The sequence below is a fragment of the Uloborus diversus genome, chromosome 1 (genome assembly GCF_026930045.1).
Source record: "Uloborus diversus isolate 005 chromosome 1, Udiv.v.3.1, whole genome shotgun sequence".
Lineage (NCBI taxonomy): Eukaryota > Metazoa > Arthropoda > Arachnida > Araneae > Uloboridae > Uloborus > Uloborus diversus.
Window position 1 is genome coordinate 151,407,695 of NC_072731.1, and position 22,047 is coordinate 151,429,741.

General features: G+C 33.6%; 1 protein-coding gene across 1 annotated transcript in view; it reads left to right on the forward strand.

Moving 5' to 3' along the window:
• LOC129222126 (calpain-A-like) overlaps positions 1-22,047 on the forward strand; it is a 116,192-nt gene that overhangs the window by 57,453 nt on the left and 36,692 nt on the right. Inside the window, exons 4-5 of the mRNA XM_054856579.1 lie at positions 11,831-11,962; positions 15,031-15,224. Coding sequence (XP_054712554.1) covers positions 11,831-11,962; positions 15,031-15,224 — 326 coding nt within the window. The remainder of the gene's footprint in view (positions 1-11,830; positions 11,963-15,030; positions 15,225-22,047) is intronic.

Genomic DNA, 22,047 nt, shown 5'->3' on the forward strand with positions numbered 1-22,047 from the left:
ACACATCGGTTCTAAAAGTTTGAAGGACAAAAACAGAAAGAAAATTTGGTGATCTAACGATTGCAGTTTTGCATTGCACTGCTCTGTACGTCTATCTTTGGGTCTCAGTGTGAATCGGATGTCGGAATCAATGTTGAATGTATAGAAAATGGGTAGTTTTCTGAAATCTGAAAGGTAAGACGTTGCGCCGTAAGCGCAGGGCTTGATTACCCAAAAGGCTCGGGAAGCTAGAGCTCCCCCTCAGAATTTTCAGGAAGCCCTAAAATTACTGAAAAAATGCTTGAAAATTCCAGATTCAGCTTTTAAAGGTACTGCAAGCATTAGAACTGGTTCGATCAAATTTGGTCGAACTATTACAATGTACTTTCATAACAATTTTGTGACAGGACAAATCTGTTTCAGCAACTAACCACCCTTTATTGTGTAGAATTTCAGTGAAAACGTATGTAATTTACATAAATTCTATCTGTCGGGTAGGAGGAGAGGTTAAACATTGATCTGAATTTTGCTGTGTCACTTTTAAAAATAACACCTCTAGCAATAGTGAATTTTATTTAAATGTGCGTTGAATTTTTCGAAAAATTTCCAACACAGAATTTGTGAGGCCCTGAAATGAGTAGGAGCTTTCCCACTTCATAGGTTAATCGCCACCTGCTTAAAGTCTTCTGTAGAAATAATTTGTGTTTTCTCTTCACTTTGCAGATTTGCCGCTTCTGTTTCTATAACCTCTGTTGAGTGCAGAAAAAAATAATAAATGCACCATAGGAAAGAACTCATTTAAACGATGTTTGTTTTGATTTTCAAGCGTAATTTTTGGCATTTTTCAATTTTGAATTGCTTTTTTCCTTGGAACATTTTCAAAAGTAAAAACTAAGACTTTTGCTTCCAAATGTATAATATGTTATGTTTCTGAAAAGGTTTAAGAAAAAATTACGAACATTTTACTTTCATTTAAAAAAGGAAATGACAAGAAATCTCTGGTTTTTTTCAAAACCTTTTTTTTTTTTGGCAAGAGCAAAGATGATACTTGCAAATCTCCCCCCCCCCCTCCCTTCCTGTGGTTGAAATACTAACAAGTATGTCACTAGTGGTGTTGCTTCGGTTCTAAATGTAGCCATCAAATTTTTGACACTTAGATTCGATCATTTACGGAAATTCAGGGTTTTTCGTTTAACGTTTTTAATTGAGATCGTTCATAATCTTTCAGTATTTCAGACTAACAATCAATTGAATGCTGATGAATAATCAATTCTTGTATTGCTTGTGCAGTCAAAATTCGACAAAGTGTGTCTGTTCCTATCTTTTTACATTTCAATCCGACCCGCTTCTGTTCTTCTTGGGGACATGACAAAAATATATTTTCTGTTTACTTCAAGAAAAATGTAGGTTTTCACTTTTAAACTTGCATTTCCATTAACGTACTATTTAAAAAGAATGTAAGAACTTTTTTGTTTCCAAATTAAGGTATTTCTGTGAAAGTTTTGCTTACAAATGAAATTGAATTACAAAATTAAATTGTTGAAAAAAAACCGCATTGCGGTACATTCCTCCATGGTCCTAAAAAATTTGTCCCGAATGTATGACTTTAATGTTAACAAAAGAAAAATGAGCTAAAATGGCAGAAAATGTAGAACGTGAAATAAAATCGTTAAAAAAGTGACACATTAAATGTGTTTTTGTCATAAGCATATAATTCCCGTTATTGAAATTATGAAATTTTAACTAAAAAGTTAAACGTCATTCATACAAAATCCAGCGTCTTATAAACTCGGCCAATGAAGAGCTAAAGATGTGGTTTAATCAATTAATAATCAGGAAATTAAAACCTTTTATGAAATTTTGAAGACTGAATAATAAGGAAGTAAAGTATTTCAATTATCAAAACTAAACATTTTTGAACAAATCGTACAAATTACGGAAACACATGGTGAGGAACAAGAGAAAGCTAAAAACCACATGAAACCTAAATCTGGATCACGTTTTTAAAGAACTTCCCTGTATTCAATTTAATCTGGTATAATATTTGGCAGAAATAGACATTGAAATGTCTGAGAAACACGTCAAAAATTTATTTTTACCCGATTAAGCCCGTCATTTCATTAACATGGGGGGGAGGGAGGAGGGGGAAGCAAAGGGAATGTACTCAAAAAATGTTATTTTAAAAACAATAAAACACGAACAAGGAAACTTTTTCATTTCATTTGTACAATGTATATCTCAAAAATGAGAGGGGGGAATACCCCCCCCCCAAAGACAGATCTTTGCAAAAAATATTACTTGTAATATTAGTTATATGTACCATATTCAACTTTTATTCAGTTAACCTTTCATGAAAAGGAATAGTGTTGGAGATACAGCTGAAATAAATCAATAATCTGCATTTTGAGCCCCCTCTTTGCCCCCCTGTAACTCCCAAACCCGACACTCAAACTCTTGGGACTTTTTGATACGTTATCTCTTCATGATACTGAACAACTTGGTATAGGTTCACATTCTTTTTTTTTTTTTTTAATGTCCAGGTCATGACCTAATTTGACTGGACTAATACTTGGGACAGTTTTGAACTCTTACCTGTATTAGTATACTAGTCATATGTCTTCCATTCGAACAAAATATTCTACTTTTAGGATGTACCTTAGTACTTCACATCAGGACAAGGTATAGGGTAGGTGGGGGTAAAGCCCCGCGTGGGGTAAAAACCCGCATTGACATTTTAACTTGATCACCTTGAAGTAAGAAATTTACCTCTAGGTGGTGGGTTTGTCCTATGGAAACCTATTGATCAATGAAATTTTGTCCTGACTAGGCACTCCAGAGACGAGAAAGGGGGATAAGTCTTTTTTTTACTACTTTGATCTAACTTTTCTAATATATTATTCGAACACTGTAAAATGTAGAATTTGAAAAGAGGAATCAATGAATTACATGTTAATACTGGTAAATTAAAGCTTTACCTTCGCGTGAAAACAGTTATTCTAATGGCTGCTTAAAAGCTACATGAGGCGTTTTTCAGAAAGTGACAAAATGGGGAAAATCGCCGCAGTTGTTTTGGGGTAAAACCCCGCATCTCCAAAAGGTCAAGGATTCTCTCCACTCAGCTTAAAATAGTCTCTTTTTTGAAATATTATTAGTATCTTTGTTTATCATGTGTTTTGTACAGCTTATTCATCTTAAAAATTAATTGTTGTTGGACATTTACTCATGAAGTTTTAATTTGTATAAGATTTGTTAGGTAAAATCTTACATTCATTTCAATTCAAATGTGCTTTCATTAATGTAATAATTTCTTCTTCTTCTTTTTTTTTTGAACGTTTACGTACGTTTAATTTTTTGTTCTAGTACCTTCAGAAGAAAAACAATTCAGATCCATGATAAATGTCGAGCTTAATGAACCACGTAACTCAATTGCAGGCATCTCTTTGTTCTGTATGGTAGACATTAAAGTTAGGTTCAAAAATATCGATTGAAGACATCTCTGAAAAATGTAACAAAAGCTTGGGACTTCGAAGAAGAAACAAATTTCCCTATAATTTCGAGTGAAACTGTAGAGAATAACTCGAAGCTTATCCCTGCACAATGTGGCCAAGATAACTTCAATGTGACAAGAAGGAGGAGGTTATGTAGAGGTTTTTTTTTAACATAAAACACCCAGAAGCCTGCAAATGTACTGAGACACAGGAAGTCATTTGAAATAAAGAAGTTATAAATAAATTGTCGTAACCTCAGCAGGACACGATTCCATCCACGACGCAATAACATTTTTAGAAAACTCAACCTAGTGTACTGTTAACTTAAAGCACTGGGTACTAGATATTCAATTAAATTATAGCTCCAGGCATTTAAATTATTTTTTATAATGCGGCTGTCATTTTTTCCCTGGTAATTAATCCTCCTTTGGTGGAGAAGAAAATATTTTCATGACAAAGTAAAAAAAATAAAAATAAAAAGATAAACTTTTGAGATATTTAAGTTCGGTACTGCTGAATAACAACAAACCAATGGTTCAAGGACGTTTTTAAAGTGTTTTTATCAAGCAGTCACCCTTTTTATTCACATTCATCTTGAGTGGGATAAAGATCCGCATTGCGGGGTTTTACCCCATTTTGTGGGGCAAAACCCCGCAATTTTGTTTTCCCGCTAAATTGTAATTTTCTCAATTATTACTAATCAGACGTAGCTAAAATTTGGAAGCATTATAGGTAACAACCCACGCAATGACTCTAATTTGAAAAAATGGGAAAATATGCCCTTTATTGACCGGGGTGGTATAAAAACTGAAAATCGCGGGGCTTTACCCTCACCTACCCTAGGTGTGTAGATATGACATTAAAAAAAATAAAAATAAATCACTCTCCCAAATTCGGGAGCTCCTTTCCTTACTTGGGGCCTTTTACATTTTGATATTTCTTCCATTAATGCAGCAAGAGATAATAGTTTGGGACACCGACTATCATTTTGAAGAAGTTTATCTTACAACTCAATAAAAAAAAAATCATTTAATAGAAATAAAATAATCTTGTAAACCTTCAACGATTTCAGAATGTATACATGCACCTGAAAATATTGAATGTTTCCCCAACCTTCTTAAAACTTTTAAACGTAATATTTCCGGGTTCCCTTCTATATTTGGAAGCATAAAAGTAATCGGTGAACCCAAATAATTCTTAATGCAGCTGATTTTTAACCGACTTCAAAAAGAATGCAATTATCAGTTCATACCGTATGTTTTTTTTTTTTTTTTTTTTTTTTTGTCCACTCACTGCGTCTCACTTAGTGAACCGATTTTTATAATTCTTTCTTCAATGGATAGGGGTTGGTTCAACTTAGGTCCCATTACTTTGACGATATTTGTTTATTTGAAAAAAGTTATGCGTCAATTCTGTCAATTTCATGGAATTTTTTTGTTTGTCCTCTCGCAGCGTCTCACCTAGCGAACAGATTTTGATTATTCTTCTTTTGAAAGATAGGGGATGGTTCAACTTAGGTCCCATTACTTTGTTTGACGATATTTGTTCATTAGAAAAAAAAATATGTGTAAAAAAGTTAATTTCGTGCAATTTCCCTATTGAAAATGATTAAATATAAAAAGTGGCGGGTCCAGACTACTGATTTGGGAGGGGAACTTTTTTACAAATTATGTTCATCGAGGATGTGTGAAATGTATTATGTTTTTGATAATTGCTGTAGAATCACGTTTATCCGACCCTCGTTCGTCCGGATCAAATGTTCTGAAAAAAACCTGTTTATCGTTACATAAATAACAATTTTAAATTACGCTAGCAATAACATACTAGTTATAATACGCCAAACATTCGCTTTTTCTTTCCTTAAGTGAAAAGCTCCTGTACAGATTTAACAATAAATGACGGGGTGGTCTAAAAAAGAGACGATCCTTGAGAAAACTCCAAAACTACCACAAAAAATCGCATTTTAGGCTTTTTTTTTTTTTTGGTAACGTAAGTGGAGGACAAGGAGCACTGTTTTTCTCTCGAAATATTTTTGAAAATTGAAATCACTGGTGATGTCATGGAGTCGGGGCCAAGTTGGGAGATGGAGCGCATAAAAGTGACTTTCTTCTGGAAAAGTTTTAGAAATGTATTCTCTACGAAAAGGCATTTTTAAAGTTATTCATAGAGATATTAGGAAAGGGTTTGGGCATCGGGGTTTTCTCACAGAAATTTTGCTGAGCAAAAGAACGAAAAATGAAGTTTTAAACTTTCTTTGGTCTCTTAAGGAGGTCATGACACCTTTTTGGTACCACGCTTAGACTCTTATCGATTCACTTGAATTTGCCACCCGAAGCAAGGGACTGGCTTATCCCAGATCCGGCACGGCAGTGGCTCATACCCGAAGTATTTTGGAATATTTTTGTGTAAAGATTTCTCTGGCAGTGATAATTCACATTTTTGGCCATTTACTAAACAGTCTTTGATAGGGTGGTTTAGTTGTGACATCCATTACACAGTCATCTGAGAAAAAGCCATCAGAATCATCTAGGATTTGGAAAGGGATGCATTTTTCTAGTTTCCGCTTCGTTACCCGTCCCCCCTCCCAATAAAAACCCATTGTTGCAAAAATTTGTTACCATATAACAGTAATATTAATAGTAATTGTTATGAGAATGTTGAATGAAGGCTTGTCTGAAACATACATCAAGTTTATTCCCCGTCATTGCACTATAGTGGGGGCAAACTTAACCTGGAAACGAGGAGAATCACCTATCTATGCCAATAATAGATGTTGAGGCTAAGGAAGGAGATATGGGATTGCGCCACAAGCAACTTGTATGTTGTGAAATATAAATTAGTTTGAGAAACCGTTTATGTTTAAATGATTATATTTAAATTAGCATTCAAATGAATCCCAGAGAGGACCAAGGACAAATTTTTGGTGCCAATCGCTTAATGTTTAAGGCGTGTTTATAGGGGGGTTTTTTTTAGTATGGAGCATTTTTATGAAAAAATAAGATGAAGTTTCGTGATGGTAACTTCGTACTATTTCTGAAATGCATTTACACTAAAAAGAATGAAATAAATTAATTTCGAAAAAAAAAGAGAACCGACTTCAAAATTGCTCTAAAAAATGAAAAATAATTTAACTCTTTGAACACCATCGACAATACTTTTAAACGTAATTTTTGAAGTAGGAGCAAAAACTTGAGATAAATCATTACTAGCCATAATTCAACTAGTACAACTATAAATTTAACCGGTTCCAGTTTCTTCAGTACTACTCGCATACATTATGCATTCATAACAGCATATTTGAGTAACGATATAAATGTTTCGTTCCTAACTTAGAATGATTTTCTTAAAAACTATGAGTGAAGTGCAGTTATACATGATTTTACTTTTTGTTTCTGCGCCAATTCCAAAAATTACGTTTAAAAGTATTGTGGATGGTGTTCAAAGAATAAAATTATTTTTCACTTTTTAGAGCAATTTTGAAGTTGGTTCTATTTTTTCAAAAATATTTTTTAACTCTCCATGTTCCACATCATCTTCCTTTTCTCATTCATTTTCATTCCTTCCTAATTCGTGAAATTCACTATTTATTTATTTTTTTTTTTTTTTTTTTGCAAATTTAGAAAATTTTGCATCCGACAAAAGTTTTGATTTATAAAAGCTATATTTTTCCGAAAATATAATTCTTTGTTTTCGAAATTTACAAAAATGCTTATCAAGGAGATTATTTCAAAATCTTCATCATAAAACTGAAAATTAAGTAAAAGAAATGTTTATATCTAATAATTTCTGTATGTACACATCACGTATTTAAAAATGAGTTTTATAAACTTTCTTTCACAGCACAATTCAATTCTCCTGTGAGCTTTTCGGGTGATTGTGTGGTTTCTAGTTGTGAATCATGTCTAGTCGTGTATTATTCTTGGTTCTTTTCACTCAATAGACAAACGTTTTCTCGATTAAAAATGTCGTGTTCCCCAGTTCTATGACCTCCTGTGTGACAAATATGCGTGCTAATCAGGTAACGACAGCTTAGCTTTGACAAGTAATTGAAGCATGTCTCGCTTCTTCTATTGCGTGATTTCCTCTTATTGTATTTATTCATTCCTTTCGTTTCTAAGTTGAGTCACATAAGCAGTCGTCATTTTTATTCCAGAAGTGTACGCAACATTATTTCAATGCTTCTGTACTCAATGCAAGAAAGTTCCTTTTTACTGCAGAACTGTTTTACAAGAAAAAAAAATCATACCAGGTCATTTGTTACAAAATGTGATAGGTGGAATTGTTCATTGCTTAAAGCGTTTGTCAAGAAACTAAATGGAAATAATAAGTTTTGAAATCGGCGACTTTTGCTGAGTCTTAAGGAGAGAGGATTTAGGCTAACAGTATAATCTATTAGCTGAAGTTCGAAAAATATTGTAGCTCAATATTTAAATAAACAAGCGTTGAAGAATAAACATTAACTTTAATTTTTAAAGTAAATTAAGCAAGAGGTTAAAAGTTTACAAATTTAAAAAAAAAATACTGGCACGTAATTCGAAGGTACAGGGAATCAATTTTCAAACAAAAGATGTGAGCTTCTGAAAGCCGAAACTTTCCACAAAAGAAACGAAGTGGAACATGGTAAAATAGAGGATTAACTAAACAGCCAATGGCTAACTGATAAACCTATAGGAACCAACACTTTGATAGCAAAACATTTCACAGAAAAATTGAAGGGTGAATGTGACCACTGACTCATCGAGAGTCGCGATGATCACAGTCACAAAGTGATAGAATTGTGACGACTCTTAGGAATCATGTTGTGCTATATTTGGCATGTTTCTTGTGACTTCATTTTCTTGTGACACTGCTGTAACAATTTATTTGTGACAAGTCACTCTTGACACTGCGAAAATATCACTGCAACGTCACTTAGAGACGTTGCCGCTGACTGAAATTCGTAAATTGCTGCAACCCGTTGGTCACTTTACAGGGGCGTTTCGTAACCGTCACGTGACAATCACGTAAAGATCACATACGAAAGTAAACCATGTTTGGAAGCTGTGAGCAGGGGTACCCCAAACTTTGAGAGGGCGGAAATTCACAATTTGCCGCATGAAACTCCAAATTTTGCCGAATGAAATTTCAAATTTTGCCGAATGATGATAATTTTGCCAAAATAGAACTCCAAGTTTTGCCGAATGTCACTCCAAATTTCACCGGATGATGATAGCAAAGAAACACCAAAAATACATCCGGCTCAAAAATAGTTATTTCCGAAGTATTTTGCCTCGCTAAACACGAAAATCACCATAAAAAGTTGAGATTAGCTCTAGTTTTCAAGATACAGGGCCAACTAGGATGGTGAATTCTCACTAATGCTCTTTTTTTCTAGCTGTTAGAAACACCCCCATGGGACTGACTGTCCTCTAAACTTCGACCCTTGGCAGGGGCGGCATTTCAGCATTTCATTTGGGGGGTCGAGTTTCTTAAATATGTATTACCACAGTGAGGTAACAAACACACATTAGCTAACAGGAAGTGGTCATAAAATCGGTTTAATATGAATAAAAATTAGTGCTTAGAAGCAATTAAAAATTCGATTCATTTTCTAATAAGTTATCATACAAAACATCTCGATACTGAAGTTTTTATACCTTTTGGAAAAGCTTTAATGCATGTTTTTTGGAATTCAGAAGAGCAGGGCATCGTCTTACTATCAGTGCCCAGTGTCGTGCTGTTTTGACAGTACAGCCAAAATAGAAAAGGTTTTCTTTTCTTTTTTTTTTTCTTTTGCCCATTGTGCTTCGAAAATATTTCTCTAACCAAACAAAAAACTTTCTCTACCAGCTGAGGTGATTGGAATAGTTAAAAAATAATTGAAGTAACAAAGTTATGTATGAAAACACTTTTTATGTCTTGCTCTTCAAAATCACACAGGCAACTTCAAAAATTGCGAGGAGCTTAATTTTTCATCATTGAATAATCTAGTCTCGTCGGCGCTCTCAGCTTCAATGAGATGTCATCTACCACCAGCTCTGTTATTCACTATTCCAGGCTGAAGAGTCCGCAACAAGGACGGATCTGCAGTCTCTGGATGTGATAACTGGTCTGTCGGTATATTGCCTGTAATTTTTTTTGCCTATTGATAAAAATTTTACTCATAATTGAAACATTTTATTTTTCGTTTTCAAAAAATCCAATCCAGATAATATAGAGTCAACCATGCAGAAAAATAATTATCATCAAATCTTGTGTTAATTTTATTCGAAAAACAATCTATTACTTCATACAAAATATTAAAAAATCAGTGTTTTACTTCACATCATCATGTGGGTTTTTCTTTTTTTAGCGCCTTTTTAAAATTGGCTCGGAGGAAGAATTTTTTTGAAAACGTTTCACCATTGATTGAAATATGCATCTATGTAAAATCTATTTTCAATTTCAATTGCAGATTGAACTATGGTAGTACGAACGCACAGATCAATTGTAGATTGAACTGTGGCTTGAACAGTCCGAAAATTAAGTGTGGCGGATTGAAGATGTTTTGATAGAGTAAAGCATTTTTAAAACACTTTCGCAATAGAAACAAATTGAATAAAAATTCAAAGGAAGTCATACATGCTGAAGGACATGAGCTTTTTCACCATTGAAAGAATCATTTTGCAATAATTCTCACAGTCGTCAAATCACTGCTTTGAAGTTATAGAGAAAGGTTTTTATGGTTTTAACTCTTGAAGACCATCTCGTGTCACTTCGAGATTGCATAACTATAGAGTCCCATAAAAGGTATTTGTTGATATGTTTTTTTTTTATTCAATAAGCACATGAATTTTTAAGAAGTTTCTATGAAAGCAGATAATGCATTGAGCAGCTGAAACGTGTTTCTAGCAAAAGAAAGCAATGAACACTCATTAAATAAATATACACTTAAAAAATGAGCGTAAAAGTGAATGTAAAATATCAAGGAATTTTCTTGAGAAAACCATGCAGCCACACCACTTTGCACGAGCCTCTCATATTGGACATACCATCGTTACACTGGGCACACAAGTAAGAAATATTTAGCTGTGAAAACGCCAAAAAATACTTCGTTAATTTCTAAGTCATCATCCAAATAACGAAAAACACTTTTTCTTGTTTGGGAATGTGTCGAGATTCATCAAATAGTTACTGAGAACCAGCGAGATTTTTTTAATGAACGTTGATTTCCGACTTACATAAATTGAATTCACCCATTTTCTATCATTCTGCTTAAAATATTTGGGGGTGCGACCGCCCCCTCTTGACCCCCCTATTTGCCGCCCCTGACCCTTGGTTAGGATAGAAAATCTCACTACATGAAAACCGAAATGGAATAAAAGAAATTCAAATTCTGGGAAGAGAAATGCCCAAAATCCGCGAAATTTTGTAGTTTTAAGTAAATCCGCTTATTTCTGCTTCCACCCATACTCATTTTGTTCGGAATAATGAAGAACTTTGTGAAAGCTGTGAACAAAGACAATTTTCCAATACCTTAGAAGGAAATTTCCAAGATGTATTGAAGCTAAGGTTAAGGAGAGAATTTTTAACGACCCTTCAAATACGCACAATTATGAAAATGTGTCTTTGAAAAAAAATGTGAAGGGAGAAAAATGTCACCCAAGAAGTCTTTAAGGGTATGTTACAAATATTTCTAAGCAGCAAAGAAGACTAGAACTAAAAACATTTGGTCAAACAATGCCTGCGAAGTTCTATGACCATTGATGAATGATGTTTCTCTGAAACTCTATTTTGTTCATTTCTTCCAGGATATTTTGTTTAAAAACTCTAGCTATGAGCAGCGAGCATGAGGAAAGGTTTAACCAAGATGTCTTTACAATGGAACACTCATATCAGGGTCACTGGGCTGAGTTAATGCTCACCAAATGCTGCTGAACTATTACAAGAGATGGTCCTTCTTTGACGTACAAAAAGCAATCGAAATGAAGCGTTACAGCAATAAGCCAAAAGCAACCACTTTTTTCCAAAAAAAAAAAAAAGCATCGTTTAATAAAACAGGACCTATTTTATAACATTTATTGTACAGGATTTTTCCCCCCTTTTTAACATTACCTTTAAATCAATGTGTGGTTGCTGTGCATCTTTCTTCAGTGGGCTTTTATGTATCTTGGAAACAAGAGCTAATAAAAAAATTCACTACCATATTCGTTTTTCTCGACCGAAAATTAGTAGGAATTGACTGTTTAAAATCAGGAGGCAGACAAAAAGTTATTTTTTGTTGACTAGTGCAATTTTGCCGAGTCGTCAGACACAATTTGCAGATTTTTTTTTAGGTTGACGGGAGGACAGGGGGGCAACATGGTTGCAGTTACTTGATCAATATGCTTGTTATGTTTTTACAGGAGATGATACCGGAGCCGAAACTACTGATAGATGCTATTAGTCGACATGATATTGTCCAAGGCGTCCTCGCAGATTGTTGGTTTTTGTCATCGTGTGCTGCTGTGGCTCAGAGACCTGATCTCATGAGAAGGGTGAGGCAGAGTAGATGCAATAACTTTCGTTTTGAAATTCTTTTGGTCATATGACGTTAAGAATTTTCAATACAAGTTCATTTTTAATTTTTCCGAGTCCTGTTTTCGACACGTTACTGACTGAACTAGAGCACTTGCACAGAAAATCTGGGCTGATAAATATTGTTCAAACGATAATTTTGAAAATTCAGGATAGTAAAGCGAAAGAGCAAAGCCCGGAACAAAATTTGGGCCATTCCACGAAAAAGTCAACCCTTTGTCTCGCACATGACGGTTCATATATTTCATTAAAAAGTAAAAATTTTTAGGGGTAATGACGAAATCTTTTGCTTACGAAACCACTTATAAGTTTGTAATTTGTTAAGCAGAAGAAATTTGTTTATTAATAATTTAAAGTATTATTTTTAATGAAATATATGAGGCGTCAAGTGCAGGACAAAATGTCGATTTTCCGTGGTATGGACCATTGAGAAGAGATAAAATGGAGGGAGTGAAGACTTTCATTCGTAAAACTAAGACCCTAAGTCACGTGATCGATTTTAAAGCAAAGCATTGGAAGAACTCAGGTTTCTTTCGCTTGTTTCACGCAAAACATGCCAACCATTCGTCGTTGTTGAGTCACATACATGACTTGGAGTCTTTGGGTCAGACTTTGCTAAGTCAATAATTGAACTTGCTCCCTCCATTTTAATTCCTGCTCTAAGGTATGGACCATGTATGCATAATTTGCAACTTTATCCGTTTCAGGGTTACAATTACTTCGTGTATCTATTTTTGCCCGCTTAAGAGAAATGCAGAAAACAAAAAGCTGCAGATAGTTTTGCAAATTTCTATAGTTAAAAAATTCTGTCCTTTATTCATCAGCATTAAAAGGTGTCAAATCTTTCAATAAAGAGGTGGAAATTTTAAAAATTTCCTATTATAATTCTGACTATCCATAAGATAAAATATAATATAAAGCGTCAGTTGTTTCAAATGATATATCCGTGACTCAAAGTACAAAATTACGATAATTAAATAATATAGCACACAGAGCAGTAACGTTCATAAAATCTATCGAATAGTCTCAATCTTTTCTTTGTGTATGTATTGTTTTTAATATTAATCCTTGCTTCTTGTAACAAAAACTTCAACTACTACGCATAGTCGACCTTCCGTTAAATCACCTGATAAATAAAAACTATTTGAGTAAAAAATCAAATTATCTTTACAACTGAAATTAAAAGAGAGTGTGCAATTTACTTATTGCCGAAATCTATATGAAACGTAAGTATTCCATGCATCATGTGTTGTGGAACAAGTCAAATCACCTTAAGTTTAAGAAATAAATAAATACCTTTGTTCTGAAATGTAACTGGAGATCACGTTATAGTGCAGAAATTAGCAAAACTATTTTAGACAAGTATTTCGGAGTTACAAGGCACCCTTTTTCAAAACAAGAGATGGAGCATAGGGGCTGTCCATAAATGATGTCACACTTTTTTTCAACATTTTTGACACACATCCCACCCCTTTGTCACAAACTGTCACCTTCACCTAACCCCCTCCCCCGTTACATGGCATGCTATTTGTCATACACATATTCTTATAAAAGAGGCGTGATGTCACACTTTTTGTTACCCCCTTCCTCCCTCTTATCACAAACTGTCACAACTTCACGAAGCGTGACAGCATTTAAGGCAGTGGCAAAAGTATGTACACTGCCAAAAACAACAGATTACTCTGGAAAGCTATTTGACTCCCTGGGGTGAAAACACGGTGCCTCAAGGTGCAATGGAGGCTAGGAAATGTGATCAAGGTGAATGACGGTAATAAATGTGAGGACGGATCTCCTAAAATCATGGGTTACACGTTGGCGCATGCGCTCTGACATCGTTCAACCACAATCAATGGCGGACGAAGGAACGAAGGAAGTAACTACGCAGCTGCACTATCACATTGAATGAAGTACGAAATTGGATTAAAACTAAAAGTATCTGCGATTTACTCTTCAAAGTTTCGCGTAATCTTTGAGTTATAAATGGAACTGGAATTAGTTGTCTTGATAGTGTTGTGGATTTCCATTCATAACTCTACCAACTGTTACACAAGGGAATTCTTACGTAATAGTTATTGGCATTTTTTTTAAGTAAAATATTTTTTAAATTAATTTTTTGGAGAAAAATATTATCAAATACTCATTAACTAAACCTAATAATTATCTATATTTAGGCATTAAAAATACTGCAGTAAATAAGAAGTGATTACACCGCTTTAGCTTTAGCATAGTTTTGGACACTTTTGGACGGTAAAAACCACTTGTCTTCTCCTAAACCAGTTTTGGAGAGTCCAAAACCCAACCTCGCTTCTAAACTATGTTAGAAAGTTGAAATGTGATCAAATGCCTTAAATTACAAACTTTAATCATTTTCAGAACTATTCAATGTGAAAAATGTACCAAGACTTAGTTTTTTATAAGTCAAAATAATAAATAATAATGTGCACAATTGTATCCAAAAATGCACACAACATGGGGGGAGGGGGTCAGTAACGGAAACAGAAAGGGTGCCAATGTTCTGCCGTAGTGTTCCATTTGTGCCGCTGGTGAACAAGCTTTTCACCGTGCCAAATGCAACCTGTAGTTTTAACAGTGTAAGTTGTCGTTCTCAAGTTTTGAGAGAAAAACGTGAAAAGCTCATATCCTGGGTAGACTTTCATTGAAAAGTTTTCCGTGTCATGCTGTATTGCAGCACTTACCACGGCTACTAGTACTATCTTTCGCACCAAAACAGAGGAGAGGTTCACCTACCATTTTTACTGGTTATCTCCAAATTTTAATTTTGGCACTTGCATCCCTTTGCTTCTCACTGCTTCATTTGTACCCCTTATGGATAAAAAAAAGCATTCAAATGCTCATACCTTTTACATCGCAAAAGGAATTCCTTGTAACCTCGAAACAATTGTTTGCAATTATTAAAAAGTTTGTGCTAAAGTTTAGTGCATATTTCTTGTTACAATCTTCTTACTGTAAAATTTCTTTACTCTCGTGTCACATTTACGTGTTTTTCCTGATTCTTTTTTTCTTTTAGGTGATTGCCCCCTACCAACCCCTATACGGCATGGGCTATCGAGGCATCGTTCGATTTAGGTTCTGGAGATTCGGAAAATGGATCAACGTGTACGTCGATGATCTTCTGCCGACCAGGGACGGAGAGCTTCTTTTTTCGCGATGTTCTGACAGAAGAGAATTCTGGGTAGCTCTGCTGGAAAAAGCTTACGCCAAGTAAGTTCTGAGATATTCAATGAGCTAGCTATACTTTCCTTGAGGTGTTTAGTTTTGAAACAACCTTTATGTACAAGTCATACCGACAGCCAAGTTATCACATCCAATGACTGCCCCTGTTATAGACTCATCAGTCTGGAATGGTGAATAACCGAGCTGTCGGTATATTGCATGTAGTTCTGCCTTAACCCTAGCTTAAGGGCGGTAACACACTGCTTAATACCCAAGCTTTGCCTTCAACTTAAGAGTTGAACCGCATCATGCTACAGTGGTGGACAAAATTATAGACTCAATTTTTTTTTCTTTGGTTTCAATTACAACATAACTCAGTTTAAATTATTTTCATTGAAGTAAAGATGAATAGTTGAAGACATAATTCTAAAATTAGTTCATCCTATCAATTAAATTAAAAAATTCATAAAATTATAAAATTTGCAAATTTAATATTTTATCATTACGTGAAAACTGGACAAAAGTATAAACTCAGAGGTAAAAAATCCAGGATTGCGAGAAAGTTTCGTTCCAAAATGTTAATTTAACGCCATAGAATGAATAAATGTTGCCATCAGTGATTGCTAAAAGTTTTGTTTTTGGAAATTAATGAGAAACACATAAATGCACCGCTGGACAAAATTATAAACTCATTTTTTTTTCATTTTTTCAACCATAATTTAACTCAGTTAAAAAACTTTTTATTCCAGTAAAGATAAATAACTGACTAAATAGTCCTAAGTTCAGTATAACTCATAAAAAATATATAATAAATAATTTAACTAAAAAAAATTCTCAACTTTAATACCTTAAGAACACATGAAACCTGGACAAAAGTATCAACTCAAAAGTAAGAAACTCTGAATTTGGTAGAATTTTATTCAAATACTTAATCATTTAATAACCAAAAATGAACCAATGCTGACTTACAAACTTACAATACTGCATAAACACAATTATAAGCTGACAAAATTTTATTTATTTATTTATTTTTTTTTGAGTTTAATTAAGTTACATTTGCACTTACTTCAGTAAAACAAAAGCATAAATTTAGGAAAATGTAATTTTGCTATTAACATAGGTATTTAAAAAAAATCATTATTTGAAAGGTTTTAAAAATTAATACTGCATTAAATCTAGCCATTAGTGTAAACTACAAACTTTTAAAAACGAGTTGGACCCCCAGTTTTCTGAATTACCTCGAATATGTGGCTGGGCATGTAGATTTTACAAGAGTTTCCGACAGCTGCAGTGGCATATGGTTCTATGCTGAAAGTATTGCCCTTTTTAATTCCTCTGTGGTTTGGTACTGGTGCCGATCATGATAAACTTTGCGAACCGTAGTCCCCCAAAGATTTTCAATCGGATTAAGATCCAGACTACGAGCTGGCCATTTGATAACTTTGATACCCCAGCGCTTGAACCATTCTTTTGTACTTTTCGCTGTGTGTACACTCGCGTTATCTTGCTAAAATAACCAGTTACCTCCAGGAATCAGATGAGCAAAAGGAAAGAGACGATCTTCCAGTATTAATTGGTAATCTTCAGCGTTCTATCTTCCATTAAGAAATGCCAATCCTGCTTTACCATGCTGAGAGAGTTATTTATCTTTACTGGAACAAAAATTTTTTTAACTAAGTTAAATTATGATTGAAAAAATGAAAAAAAAAAAAGAGTCTATAATTTTGTCCAGCGGTGCATTTCTATGTTTCTCATAAATTTCCAAAAACAAAACTTTTAGCAAACACTGATGGCAACATTTATTCATTCTATGGCGTTAAATTTACATTTTCGAACGAAACTTTCTCGAAATCCTGGATTTTTTACCTTTGAGTTTATACTTTTGTCCAGGTTTCACGTAATGATAAAATATTAAGTTTGCAAATTTTCTAATTTTATGAATTTTTTAATTTAACTGATAAAATGTACAAATTTTAGAACTATTTCTTCAACTATTCATCTTAACTTCAATGAAAATAATTTAAACTGAGTCATGTTGTAATTGAAACAAAATAAAAAAAATTGAGTCTATAATTTTGTCCACCACTGTACGAACTCTCGCTGATGAGATAAATTTACTTTGTCTACCAGTTTGTTGGCATTCTCGGCTTCAATGAAATGATATCTGCCTTCAGCTGGGTTATTCACTATTTCGGACTGATGAGTCCATAACAAGGATGAAACTGCAGTCTCTATATATGATTGCCGGGCTGTCGGTGTATTGCATGTAGTTCTGCTTTAGTTCTGACTTAAGAGCGGCAACTTACTGCTTAATAACCTTTATGTAGTTATTCCCATTAGATTTGTAAATTATTCTTGTAAAACGAAACTCAAAAATTACTTTCTTAAAAGTATACAGTCGAGTCTCGACTTACGCGAGGGATGTACTCCAAGACCCTTCGTGTAAGTTGAAATTTCGCGTTGTGTTAAAGGGTATGTGTAAAAACTTTTATAAACATACCCATACGATTAATAACACTTGTAAACACCACCTCAAAGTGTTAAAAACCATTTCTTCATTATACATTACTGTTTTTTAAATAAAAAATTGAATTTTTATTTGTTGTATTTAAAAAAAAAACGTTTTATTTAACATAAAAAACTGCTACGATGCACAAAATCAATGATCAATGGGAAAGGAAGACGTAAAATAAACCACTACGATACGTACATTATGTAGTAAGAAAAACAAATGCACTATAGTTGTTGAAACTTTCTCTTTTTCCTTCTATCTTCTCAAACTTTAAATGAAGCAGTAACATATTTCATCAAGTTTCCCATATAGAATGAAAAAAATATATTTAAAATGAGGAGTAGTTATTTGTATAAGCGATGTTTAGATTAGTGTGGTGTGGGAACTTCCGCTCTCAGTGATGCCAAAGAGATGAAGGTCCATTCACGAAAAAAACGAGATTCCCTTCGAGAAATTTTTGCGGGTGAAGAATTCACGTTAGGAATAAAATTCTTTACCGGGGATAAAATCGCGTTATAGCCATTTTCGCGTAAGTCGGAACGCGTTGTAGCGGGAGTCGACTGTACTCTTCTTTTGATGAAATTGCTGCAGAATTAATGAATTAATTAGTTTTATTACGCTATTTATTTATTTTGTTCGGTCAGATCGGCAACGCTGTACCTCACTTCAAGTGACAAATGCTTCATCCCCCCCCCAAATAGTTTGATATATCCCTTTACTGAAAGTCTCCGTTCCTAGCAATTCCTGCACTTTCCGGTTTAACCTCATCCAATAACTTGAGTCAGGTTGACTATCAACCTACAACCTAAAATCCCCCCCCCTATAATTTTTCTTTTCTAATTTTAAATAATTTGCAGAATTTGTCGAAACATACTCATTATGCAGAGGGCAGTGATTACACCCAAACCTGTTTTTATGCGGTGGATAGGGACCGTATAAAAAATATTGTTCGAAACGTCATGAGTAGCTATAAAAAGTTGTTTTCGCAGCACAGTTTATTTTATTTACTAACTGCGTGCCCGGCGTTGCACGGGCTACTTAAAAAATGAAAGAGATGTCCAATTGATGTTTTTGTATTACTCTGACATCAGTTTCTAAAGCGCTAAGGAATAAATAAATACGCGTAATGCAAGGTTTGCAAAACACCAATAGAGCATATTTTTGGCAAAAATTTCTTTAACGTTAATCATAGTTATCAATGATACAAGTTATCAGCATTTTCAATTAGCACAAAAGATGAAAGTATATGCATTATCAACTATAATCTGTGCTCACGTTAAAATAAATTACATCTGATAGAGTATATCTGAAATATTTATGTACAATTACAATCAACTTTTTACGTAAAATTACACACACTTTTTGGTTGATTACGTGAAACTAAAGCACCAAGACTAAATAAATACCAATAAGCATTAATTAAATACCAAGTCATCAGATTCCAATTTAGCTTTAGTTAAAATCCTTAAAAACAATCTTTTTTGTTCAACTCTGTTTCACTTAAAGAAATCCAAACAATCTTAACTTAATATGTTCTTTAACGACACAAACTGTATTTCAAAAATAGAAACAGGAAGGAAAAAGAGAGTTATTACAATACGAAAACTCACCCATGTGACGGGAAAAAGTCCAACAAAATAAACATAGTCGAACATCCTAAATGTGCCAAACAGCTTTTACAGCTTTCAAAACGAAAAAATAATAATTAAAATTAAAAAGCTCATTAAAATAAATACATCATATTAAAAAAAAAGTTTCTTTTTTCCCTGTTGCCAAAAAATAATTTTTTCAATGAATTAATGCACTTACCAAAATAAATAAAAACAATAAAATGTCAACTTAAAGAAAATAATTTTCAAAAAAAAAAAATCGTCTGCGCATATCTTTTTGTAGAAACATAAATTCGGAAACTCCAGCGCTCGAATACGCTACCTTGCGGTGATTTACAAAACTGCCGATGAAACTAAAACTTTGCCACGTTGCGTTCCACGTGTGTCTGTTGACGTAAACACAGGCAGTTTGTTCTGAGTATTTATTAACACAATCGATGTGTCTTAGTTTGCTTTCAGCTACGGAAATTAATTCGTCCCTTAGTAGTATTCTCGAGCTTCTCAAAATAATGTTAGTTTTCATTATTTCCTTCTAAAATATGAGTTGTTGAGAAATGGTGAAAGTGAAAATTCTGGATTAACAAACTTGGATAACGTTATACAAGGTAAAAAATTTTATTGCTTTGTATGAATTTGTAAGAATATGGGGTTTTTTTTTTTAAATCTTAAATTAATTAAACTAACCATATTTTACAGCAGCATTTAGTTGGAATGGACAGTATGCAAAATATTTTCTTGAATATATTATCGTAGAACAAAATGAAAAATGTTTAACCGAGAAAGAATTTACTTGATTCCTTTTATTCTCAGCTCATGAAAGGTTTCGCCAAATTTGTTTAGGGTTACAGTTTTAGTATTGTGCGAGCAAAGTAGCCTTGGCGAGATTCCGCATGTTGCGGTTAAACCATTTTTAATTTTTATCATGAGTGAAATAAAATAGTAGAAACATTACAGAATTCGATAAGTAAAAAGAAATTATGGTAGATCAAACTGAAAAGAAAACTACCACCATATATCCGTGAGAATTTTGTTGATGATTTGCATAGCATGACATAATTAAATCATAACTCAGGAATTAGAAACATCGAAACAGAAAAATTTTAAATTAACCGATTCGGGAATTTGAGAGAAATAATTCAGCTACAAATGCAAAACAGTAAGCGCTAGCCAAGCAAGAAAAAGAAGTATCATCTTCTTTCGATAATAATTTGTAATGTCATATTGAATTTTCTAGCATTAATTGTTATTCTTGTCAGGCTACAATTATTATTTAGTTTTATCAAGAATTGATAAATATCGAATTCAATATCGTGGAAATAGCTGCTTAGAACTACGAACTACGTAGTTTGCATCAATCTTAGACGTTTAATAATGCTTCTTGAATTCTCATTTCTTTCTACGTGGGCCAGAATATCCACAAGACTTTGAAAATTAATTTAAAAAGAATAAAGCGAAAAAATCATACGTACGAACAAAAATCTTAACACTTTTAGCATTTTCTTCGTTACCATGTGCGTTTGTTTTAGTTTTTAAGTCCGCCATTAGACTGTGACTTCAGTGCCCCCTATAGTTCGTTGGAGTTGCTAATAAACATAGCTAAAGAAACAACTTTCATGTGCTGAAAAGGGTTAAGAGCGTTAAATGTAAAAAAAAAAAAAAAAAAAAAAAAAAACGATAAAATAAAGGCTATGCTCGAATAGAGCAACCAATTTTAAACTAATTTAAAATGAAATTCTATATGGAAACGTTGTTTTAAGATTTGGACAGCAGCCAAAAAAACTCTTTTAAAACAATTATTAGAATTTTACTTTTTTACCCATATGCAAAATGGAAACAGGAAAGAAATAAAAATTCCTGAATAACGTTATGTTAATTAACGTTTTAATTAATATCTCCACTAATTAAAGTAGCACAATTACGAGATTGGTTCTATTGTTTTCTTTGGAAAATTTCGAATTGATCGGTATCTCGTTTGACTCTCGATTCGCAGCGGTTCTCGAGAAGATCGATCTTCAGACAGACAGACAGACAAACAGACGGACGCGAACAGATTTTAATATTGTAGTGGATTTATTTATTATTTTTTTTATGCGGTGGATGGGAACCGCATAAAAAAAAAGTCTCACGTAGAAAATAACCCAAAAACTGGGAATTAGGAACTGCTTCTAAAAATGAAATCAAAACAAACCAAGTGATGATAATTTTGCCGAATATCAGACAAAATTTCCCGATTGGGAAGTCACAGTGACCTCCCATCGGGGTTTCCCTGTTGTCACTTGAAGATACTACCTCGCACTCGTTTTATAAATAATTTCGTCATTTGTGTCCCATTCTGATTGAAATAATTTTCATATATCGCAAAAAAAAAAAAAAAAAAAAAAAAAAGGTCGCACAAAAACAGGTTTGAGAGTATTTTGCACGGGAGCAGCTTACGATCAGTTCTTATACTACTTGTTTTCTCTTTTAGTAAATTTTTACAGAGTTAACGGAATAGCAGTCCACTTATACAAAAATGTAAGTTTTAAAGATTTTTTCGTTCTTTCTTTTTTTCTCCCCCTCCCCTCTAATTTTTTGTTTGCAATTACTTCTTGGAAATGATAAACGCAAGCGAAATAAATGAAAAGAATGAGCTCTAAAAGTTTATGTAAATGTGAAACGTTTGCAGTAAACGATATTTGAGAGTAAAACTTATTCCATAATGCCAGGGGGCCAAGGCCATCCCCCTTAAGAACAATGGCCCACATTTCTC